At 45.0% G+C, this 9,923-nt stretch overlaps 1 protein-coding gene across 1 annotated transcript; it reads right to left on the bottom strand.

The window, feature by feature from the left end:
• Nucleotides 1-1,262: 1,262 nt before the first annotated feature.
• Nucleotides 1,263-2,943, bottom strand: LOC309855989 (uncharacterized protein). Its single transcript, XM_082716590.1, has 3 exons — nucleotides 2,644-2,943; nucleotides 2,153-2,474; nucleotides 1,263-1,543 (listed from the first exon to the last, which is right to left on the bottom strand). Exons 1-3 carry the CDS (start codon nucleotides 2,720-2,722, stop codon nucleotides 1,465-1,467), a joined length of 480 nt encoding a protein of 159 aa, XP_082572716.1. The 5' UTR covers nucleotides 2,723-2,943; the 3' UTR covers nucleotides 1,263-1,464.
• Between the last annotated feature and the right edge of the window lie 6,980 nt (nucleotides 2,944-9,923).

Here is a 9,923-nt window from a genome sequence, read left to right as displayed (position 1 = left end):
CCCCCTCTGCTCCTCCTTTGGTTCGGGTGCTCGCTCAAATACATAAAGTCTTTACAGGCGCCTGGCTGGTTTGGTCGGTTGGGCGTCTGCCTTTGGCTCCCGTCATGATCCTGGGATCATGGCTCCCATGATCCTCATCCTCATCCCTAGATGAGCCCCACGGTGGGCTCCCTGCTCAGCGGGGTGTCTGCTTCTCCCTCTGTCCTTTACCCCTCTCATGCTCTCTCTCAAAATGAATAAATAAAATCTATTTAAAAATGAAGTCTTTTAGGGGCGCCTGGGTGACTCAGGGGTTTAAGCCTCTGCCTTCATCTCAGTCATGGTCTCAGGGTCCTGGGGTCGAGCCCCGTGTCGTCAGGCTCTCTGCTCAGCGGGGAGCCTGCTTCCCTTCCTCTCCCTCTGCTTGCCTCTCTGCCTACTTGTGATCTCTCTGTCAACTAAATAAATAAAATCTTTAAAAAAAAGTTTAAAAAAAAGTCTTTTAAAAAAATAGGAAATAAAGCTATCGCCCTGCATCAGTCTTCGTGTAAATGAACAGACGTTACGCATATAATATGTTGTCTGTGTGTGAATACTTCCCTCACCCAAAGCCCTGAATATTTATAAATCCACGTTTTTTGTGGATTTAGCTAAGAACTTACACCTGGTTTTAAATATTTGAAATAACAATGCAGGGGCACATGGGTGGCTCAGTGGATTAAGCATCGGACCTCAGCTCTGGTCATGATCTCAGCATCCTGGGATCAAACCGCATGCCCCCAGGATCTGGCACTCAGTGGTAAGTCTGCTTCTCCCTTTCCCTCTGGCCCTCCCCCGCTCTCTCTCTCAAATGGAAAAAATCTTTTTAAAAAAGATTTTATTTATTCATTTGACACAGAGAGAGAGAGAGAGATCACAAGTAGGCAGAGAGGCAGGCAGAGAGTGAAGGGGAAGCAGACTTCCTGCTGAGCAGAGAGCCTGATGCGGGGCTCGATCCCAGGACCCTGAGATCATGACCCCAAGGCAGAGGCTCAACCCACTGAGCCACCCAGATGCCCCATCAAATGAATAAAATTTTTAAAAAATTTAAAGTAAATAATATAGTCTAATCCTCTCCTAACCTAGGTCTCCCATGTGTTAATGTGCATACTTTCCAGATTTGACCCAGCCCCAACATGACTCCACCCACAAATGTTCCCTAAACCACACACCTTAGAAGGAGTTGAGCTTTGTTTATATCTAATTTTGCACAGGAAGTTTTGTACAGAAAACAGGACAAGCAGTTTCTTTTTTTTATTTTATTGCTTTAAGAAATCAAAATCCTTCTGGTAATGGGCAATTTCCATAAAGTGGGGTTTACTTATCCCATTTTCCACTCACCAAAGCCCTCAAATTCAGAACTTATTTCCCAAACTTGGAAAAGGCAACTAAAACAACAACTTGAGAATGTCTAGAACTAAAGTGTGTTAACTCCTGAAGCAGGTTTTAGAATGGCTTCTCAGCTGAATCGTTTTTTTCAGGTTCACCGACGTCCATCACATCCATGGGTACGGCAAGCTCCTTTCTGGTGGAAGAAAGTTGCAAATATTTAGTATCTGGAGTTGTGGATGAAATGAGATATACATTCATGCTTGTTTTTAAATTTATATTTTCCCCCAATTCCCTGGCACACATTTCTTTAATACCCAAGGCCAAGCTTGCTTTAGGGATAATCTTCCTCTATGTACAAAATTTAAGATTAATAATTTTAATGTAGTCAAATTTCAAAATTCAAGATTAATAATTTTAATGTAGTATTTAACAGTCAAGACTAATGCACAAAAAATTCCAGGATGACCAAATTATCCAAACGTTAAATATAGGCAAGATCCACCCCTGTCGCACAACAGCGTCTGACTCTCCATCCTCATAGCACTCTTAATCCTGATTGCAATCCTGATCCAACAGAATGTTATTTACAAAAACAGGACCCTGGCCCGAGTTTCCTGACGATTCGTTTATATACTGCATGAAAATATTTACCTTGATGCCCCCACCCGGCATCTCCTCGACCTTGGACGGAGCTCGAGACCCCACCCCCCGGGTAGCTCTGGCTTGGGAGGGGAGAGAGAGAGAGACCTAGGCGTCGCAGCCGGCTGGCAGAGATCGGGTGCCTCCCGAGCAAGCCACTCACCGCTCAAACACGTCGGGGTACTGACTGCGTTGGAAAATGCTCTCCAGCTCCTTCAGCTGCAACCCTGTAAAGGTGCTAAGTTGGGAGCGTTGCTGCTTGCCCTGGGGCTGCGGCCCTTCAGAGGCCCCCAGTGCCTCATCCTGCTGCTGCTGCGGGGGCTCCTTCCCATCACCGCCGCCACCCTTCTGGTTCTCGTCGTCTATGGGGCCGGCAGCTCCCGCGCCGCCATGGCTTTCTTCGGCCTCTGCTTCCTGCTCAGATTCGGCCCAGAGCTCCTTCGCCAAGTCTCCTCCCATGACGGAGACCACGGTAGGGATCATATCTGGAAAAGAAAAGAGAGCGCAGGGCGCTAGAGCCCAGGGTGCGTGGGACGGCGACCTGAGAGCAGCGAAGTCGGCCGCGCCTCTGCGGCGTCGCGTCCCCTCGCCTCCCCCGCGGAAAGGCCGTTTCCGAGGCTTTGCCAAACCGCGCGTCCCGGTTCGGGCACTCACCCGACGGTTCTCCTTGAAGCTCATCGACTAGGCTGTGGTAAGCGGTGCCTTCTTGGCTGCCTTCGGGCGGAGGATCCATGTCTAGAGCGCCTCCACAGACTCTGCGCTTCGTCCCCCGGTGACTTCCGGGTGGGGTGCTGTTCCTGTGCGGGGTCCGGGTTACCGCGCTTCCAGCTCCGCTCCAACGTCTGCTCGCTCCTACTCGAACGCCGGCGACCTCGTTACTTCCGACGGCCCAGCGTGTAGTGGGCGGGACTTGTCGGGGCGAGCACGAGGCAGGGGCGTGGCCATGAAGTAGGCGGAGCGTTTGCCGGAAGAGGGCTGCCGCTAGGGGGCGCATGCGGGGCTTCTAACTCGCCGCTTAGTCGACTCCCCCCGCTCCCGCCTGGCACCGCTTTGGGGAAGGGGCTTTGGTGGACAGTACCAGCCAGCTGGGGGCGGGGACGGGGCGGGGACGCAGTGGGGAATAAAATTTCCCACCACTCCCCCGAGCCCTGGGAGACGGGTTAGGAGTACGTCTCACCGCCTCCCCTCGCCGCACGCGGGTCGGTACAGGGCGTCGCCCCAAGACCCTCCAGGGCGAGATACCCAAAGATAGGGATGGAGAAGGCGCGGGGGGCCCTGGCAGCCCCGGCACCGAAGTGACTGTATCCCCCTCGCCGTGTGGGCTCAGAGCACGCCTCTCTCCTCCAACAAGTCAGTAACTAATGGATGTGACTCTCTGGTTGGGTTCCGTTCGCCCCCAGAGTCCACGAGCCGGGCTAGTGATTCGGACGAAACAATTAGCTCGGGGGCTGCTTGCTTGCTCTGGGTTTTTGCCATAACGCTCTGAAAACAAATCCCACCAAGCTCCCCCGGGGGTGTTTGGGAGTGGGAGCTTGAGGCTGGGTTTGCAGAGCACTGTGGGTACTCGGATGCATGCTCTAAGAAACCCAAACCCCTCTCTTGGGAAAGGAACAAATACTTCCGATTCGTAGTAAGGAACTCACATCGAGAGTACAAGTGTAGGACCCTGCCCACTGTTTCGTGCATCCAAAAATGCTTACGCTGTACGCTGCACGCGATTGTGGGGCTTAGGACCTCTGCATGCTGAGCTCGGCTACCGCGCCTCCCGCCGCAGGTTCTCTGCAAAAGCGCGCGTGTTTCTGGGCTGGGCGGGTGCTGGGGACTTGGGTTACTTCCTACTTTTTTATTTTCCTCCTGCTCGTCCTGTTCCTCCTCGTTGTCTTCGTCTTTGTCCATTTCCCTTTGTCTAGAACTATCTTCCAGGGTTTTTGCTTTCCACTGATAAATATCAAATAAAAAAGGGCCAGGGCAGATAGAACGCTCTGCTTCTCCCTTAAAGAAACGTTTTGCATAGTGGTGAATACCGCTAAATGACAGCCCGTGCGCTCCTTGCTACTTCCCTATGGCTAGGGTTAGAAAAAATATAGATGTATATACCCAGTGCCCAATAACTTTCCTTGCTGTGAAGGAAAGCTAACTTAAACCCTGGTGAAAGATCAGCAATCCCTCAAGGAACATATTAACTAATCAGTGCTGCCCTGTTGGATGATAAGATCCAGAGTCATCGACTTCTCATAAACACCTTTCATTCATAAAATCCAATTTTTAAGAAGTCCAATTATTTTGATGGTTTTCAGTTTTACCCATTTCTCAAGGATGGGCAAAGAATTCATAGAATTTTGAAAATGATAAAAAGTCATCCTTTTAATTGTGTCCCTATGATTTCTCTTTAGTTTTCATCAAGCCCCAGCAATCAGACCTCTGTCTCTGGAATTAAACACCATCAAGCTCTCCTATGAATAAACTTAATTTAGATTCCTCTCCCCAAAAGAAATGTTTTGCAGGTGGGAACATGTTAGTATAGCTTCTAATAATGGGCCCCATGTTTGACAATGCACATGATTTATCCTACTTTTACCTTCAAGTCCTTTGGCATCAGACCCATTTAATAAAATAAGCCATTTTCGTAGGCCCCTAAAAGTATGGGCATGCCCTATTCACCTCATCTTATTATTATCATTACTAATAATTATCACCTACTGTGCATGACAAATACTGATACATTCTCAATGCCTTTTGTTCCTGGAGGGCGAGTAGAAAAACCAGTTATTTGGTGATAGCAAGTGGTTGAATTCACTTTGAAAAATCTGTCAAGCGATTTCATTCACACAGCCTCCCCCTAACTAATCCAGCCTCCTCAGGCTGGCTCTTGCTTGATTCTGCTGGCCTCCCCCTCTCTTGGCTAGATAGACTGTGATCAGTTTTGACTTGGGATCAGTTACAACGTGAGGGAGCTACCGTGGTTAGGATCGCGGTGTGCGTTAGCCTGGCTAGAACGTTCATTATAATTTATTTGGGTGGTGTGGTCTCACATTTGAGATTTCCACAGTTTCCTCTAGTGCTTTCTAAACTTCATTTATGTGCCCCGTAGGTGGGCGTTGCCTGTCTAGGCATCGGCCAAGGTAGTATTTACTTAAACCTTTCGGTTAAGTTGATGGATTCCTGAAAACCTCCCGTGCTTAACTGAGCCTCATCTAAGTAAAGACAGGCAGGAATTGTGGGTTTGCTGTACCAGATTTACGAGGGCAGAGACTCTTGGAGTCAGACTGCTGGCATTTGTATACCAGCTTTGCTTTGCTTTGCTTTTGCTAGCTAGCTAACCTGGTGGGTCTTTTTCTTCCTATGCTTCAGTTTCCTCATCTGTAAAGTTGAGTAATAATAGTACCTACCTTGCAGGGTTGTTGTGAGGATTATTGGAGTTCATAACAATAGCTCACACTTAGCTGGTTCTGACTGTGTTCCAGGAATAGTCTAAAAGATTTATCTGTGTTTAATTCTCTTAACCCTATGGACTTAGAGCTGCTCTTATCTTCACTTTACAGGTGATATTATTGGGCACAGAGATATTAAATAACCTGCTTACAGTTGCTCACTCAGGAAATGTCCCAGCTGGGATTGGAACCTAACTCTGAATACCATCCCTCACACAGAGGATAAGCTCCGTGACATTCGCTATTATGCGGTATGCTATTGTACTTTGGTAGTTAACAAGAGATAATCAGGGACGGGATCATTTTTCAACTCAAAATTCTCTTTCCTTGATTAACTAATGAATTAGTACCATGGGTATCTAGAGGTACCTCAGTCATTAGTAATCAAGGCATAAATGGTGGTATCCAGAATAATGAGCTGAAACCAGGATACTGAAGAAAAGTGGTTGAATTCAGGAAGCCAGATAACCCTTCTCAACACTACATTCTTGTCTGTTATTGATACCCGGGAAACCAACTAGCTGGAGATAACTAGAGATCTGTAGGCAGAGAATGGACAACACATTCTTCTCAGAACTAACTTTAAAGGGCGCCTGGGTGGCTCAGTCGGTTAAGCGTCTGCCTTTGGTTCAGGTCATGATCCCAGGATCCTGGGATTGAGCGCCATGTGGGGCTCCCTGCTCCGTGGGAAGCCTGCTTCTCCCTCTCCCTCTCCCCCTGCTTGTATTCCCTCTCTCGCTGTGTCTCTGTCAAATAAATAAAATCTTTAAAACATTTTTTTTAAAAACCCTAACTTTAAAAAGAAAGATTTATTTACTTGTCAGAGAGAGAGAGAGAGAGAGAGAGAGAGAGAGAGAGAGAGAGTGCAGAAGCAGGGGGAGTGGCAGGCAGGGGGAGAAGCAGGCTCCCTGCTGAGCAAGGAGCCCCATGCAGGACTTAATCTCAGGACCCCGGGATCATGACCTGAGCCCAAGTCAGTTACTTAACCAACTGAGCCACCCAGGCATCCCCTTTTTCTTCTAAAGATTAATTTATTTATTTGAGCGGGAGAGCACACGTGAGTGGGGGTGGAGGGGCAGAGGTAGAGGGAGAGAATCTCAAGCAAACTCTTCCCATCCCCTCCCAAGCGTGGAGACTGACAGGATGTGACAGGACGCAGGACTTGGTCTCAACCCTGAGATCATGACCTGAGCTGAAATCAAGAGCCAGATGCTTAACCCGCTGCACCACCCAGCCGCTCCAGAACTAAGTTTTTATATCTTGTTAGCATAATAAATTAGTTCTGTATAACTAGTAGTATCTGAGTAACTACTGAACTAGAAACAATTGGAGAAAACAAAAACAAAAACAAACAAACAAACAAAAAAAAAACAGAGAAGACCAGAAGCTGAAAAGCCCATCTTTCACTACTCTAAATTCTTACATTTGTTCAAACAATGAATTTGTACTATAGACATTAAGTGGTACCGAGGTCCATAGTAAGTAGAGTTAACATGAAATAACCAAGAAAATAAATATTTGAAGCTACGACGTTTAAAAATCATTCTTTGGGGGCACCTGGCTGAGCATGGTACCATTGGTACCATTGACAGAGCATGCAACTCTTTTTCTAAGATTTTATTTATTTGGTGCCTGGGGGGCACAGTTGGTTAAGCCTCTGCCTTTGGCTCAGGTCATGATCCTAGGGTTGCAGGATTGAATTCCGAATGGAGTCCTGCATGGAGTCCCTCATCGGGCTTCCTGCTCAGCAACAGGTCTGTTTCTGCTCTTCCCCCTGCTTATGCATTCCCTCTCTTGCAAATAAATAAAATATTTTTTTAAATAAAGAGAGAGAGACAGAGCATAAGCAGGGGGAGGGGCGGAGGGAGTGGAAGAGGGACAAGCAGACTCCTCACTGAGTGGAGAGCCCAGCAGAGGGCTCCATTCCAGGACCCCAAGATCATGACCTGAGCCGAAGTCAAATGCTTAACTGACGGAGCCACCCACGTGCCCCAAGCATGCAACTCCTGATCTCAGAGTAGTGAGCTCAAGCCCCCTGTTGGACACAGAGCTTACTTAATTAAAAAAAAAAAATCATTCTTCACCACTCCAACTTCTAATCTCTTCTTAAAAAAAGAAGTTAGTAGCATAGAGCATAGATCTCCAGTGATACCCATTTCATTAGTTCACTAGAATAAACATGAGGTAATTAGAACAAGTATTTGAGACCTGTAAGCTGAAAACCGGTTTTACAATACTGGGTTTTTATTCCTTGTTTGAATTTTCTTTGAAACTCTAGATAAGGGCTGATACCTAAAACAAAACAAAACAAAACAAAAAAAACCCTAGATATCTAGAGAAAACTTAGAATATTGACCAGCATAAGCCAGGAAGTCAAAACTCATTCTTCTGAACTCTGAAATCATGTTTCTTGATGGCATAATGAGTTAATATCATAGATAATTCAGGATTCCTAAGGAATGAGTGAACTAAAGATGACTGTAGTAGGTAGAATACATAGTTGAATCCACGAAGCTGAAAACTGTATTCTTCTCACCTCTACCTTCTTATTTCTTGTTGAAATGAACACGTAATACCGCAGTTATTAAGTGTTATAAGTTATAAGTGTTCCTAGGGCACGAGATATCTAGAAATAAGCAGAGATAAGGAAGAAAAACTTGTAGACATCCAGAACCTAGAAGCCCCATGTTGGGTGTAGAGATTATGTAAAGAAACAAAACAAAATTAAAAAAAAATTCAAATTACTTGTGGAAAAATTAGGGAATGATACGGTTATTTACCTAGGTAATAAAATGAAAGTTACTTGCAATAACTGGAATAAATACTTGAGACAAGGGTGTTGAGGAAAGCATGATTCTCAAATGTAAATTTTATTTCTTGTGATAATACTGAGTTAGTATTGGGGCTGAATCTGTGAAGTGTGCGACTCTTAATCTTGGGATTGTGACTTTAAGCCCCATGTTGGGGGTAGAGTTTACTTTAAAAAAATCAGTTAGTATTATCCATAAATAGTGACATTTATTTACTTATTTATTTAATGTGACACCTATTTATTTATTTAATTAAGGATAGCTAGATATTCCTAGAAGAATACTTTGAAGTCATGAAACTGAAAACCCATTGTTTCACACTAAGTATTAATTTCTGTTGCAATAATAAGTTAGACTATAGATAACTACTGCTGCCTAGGTAATTTGTTTACTATTAATAGCTAGAGAAACCAGGAATTTATATAAATCTAGAAGATGAAAAACCATTCTTCACCACACTAATTCTTATCTCTTGTGGGAATAAAGAAAGATTTAGTACTATGGTTAGCCACTGGTCACCACATAACTAGCTAACTACAGACAACTGCAGATAAATAATGGTAGCCAGAATGTGGAAACCACTATCTTCTCCACCAAAAATTCTTAATTGTCATTGAACTCATGCATTAGTAATATAGATAACTAGTAGTACCAGGTAACAAGTTTACCAGGTATCTTATAACACTTTGAATCTAGGACACTGGAAAACACTCTTCTCAATTCTTATTTTTTAAGAAGAATTTACTTATTTATTTATGACAGAATGAGAGAGAGAGAGAGAGAGAGAGAGAGAGCACAAGCTGGGGGAGCAGCAGGCAGAAGGAGAAGCAGGCTCCCTGCTGAGCAGGGAGCCCCATGTGGGTCTCAATCATGACCTGATCTGAAGGCAGGCACCTAACAGGCTGAGCCACCCAGGTGCCCCTCAATTCTCATTTTTTGATATTCCATGAGTAATGTAGATGATGGTAGTTACGTGAAAAGATTTAAATAGAATTAATCATATAAAAGCAAAATAAATATTTGAAGCCAGAAGGCTAAAAAAGTATTTTTCTTACACATTAGTCTTAAGCAGAACCACAATGAGGGGCGCCTGGGTGGTTCAGTCAGTTGAGCATCTGACTCTTGATTTTAGCTCAGGTTGTAATCGCAGGGTCGTGGGTCAAGCCGTCTCCATGCTCCCGCTCAGCGTGGAGTCTTCTTGTCCCTCTCCCTCCCTCTGTTTGCACACACATGCGCCCTCTCTCTCTGAGATAAATAAATAAAATCTTACACACACACACACACACACACACACACACACACACAATGAGATACCATTTCACACCCAGCAGGATGGCTGTTCTCAACAAAACAGAAAATAAGAAGAGTTAGTAAGGATGTGGAGAAATTGGAACCCCATGCATTACTGGTGGGGATGTAAATGGTGTCATCACTGTGGAAAATGGTATGACGGTTCCTCAAAAACTTGGAATTATCTTATAAGCCAGCAATTCCACTTCTGGATATACACCCCAAAAAACTGAGAGCATGGACTTAAACAGATATGTATATACACACACGTTCAGAGCAGCATTATTCACAATAGCTAAAAGACGGAAACAACTCAAATGTCCGTTGATGGGTGAATGGGGAAATAAAATGTGGTATATACATACAATAAAATATTATCTCATCTTAAAGAGGAATGAAATTC

The sequence above is a fragment of the Mustela nivalis genome (genome assembly GCF_964662115.1).
Source record: "Mustela nivalis genome assembly, chromosome: X".
NCBI classification, from domain to species: domain Eukaryota; kingdom Metazoa; phylum Chordata; class Mammalia; order Carnivora; family Mustelidae; genus Mustela; species Mustela nivalis.
The sequence above is the reverse complement of the archived record's forward strand: the minus strand, read 5'-3'. Positions and strand labels throughout refer to the sequence as shown.

Coding starts and splice junctions, on each gene's coding strand:
- LOC309855989 (XM_082716590.1), bottom strand. CDS start 2,722: ATGGATCCTCCGCCCGAAGGCAGCCAAGAAGGCACCGCTTACCACAGC. Junction 2,475..2,643: donor GCTTCAAGGAGAACCGTCGG/GTGAGTGCCCGA, acceptor TTTCTTTTCCAG/ATATGATCCCTACCGTGGTC. Junction 1,544..2,152: donor TACCCCGACGTGTTTGAGCG/GTGAGTGGCTTG, acceptor TTCTTCCACCAG/AAAGGAGCTTGCCGTACCCA.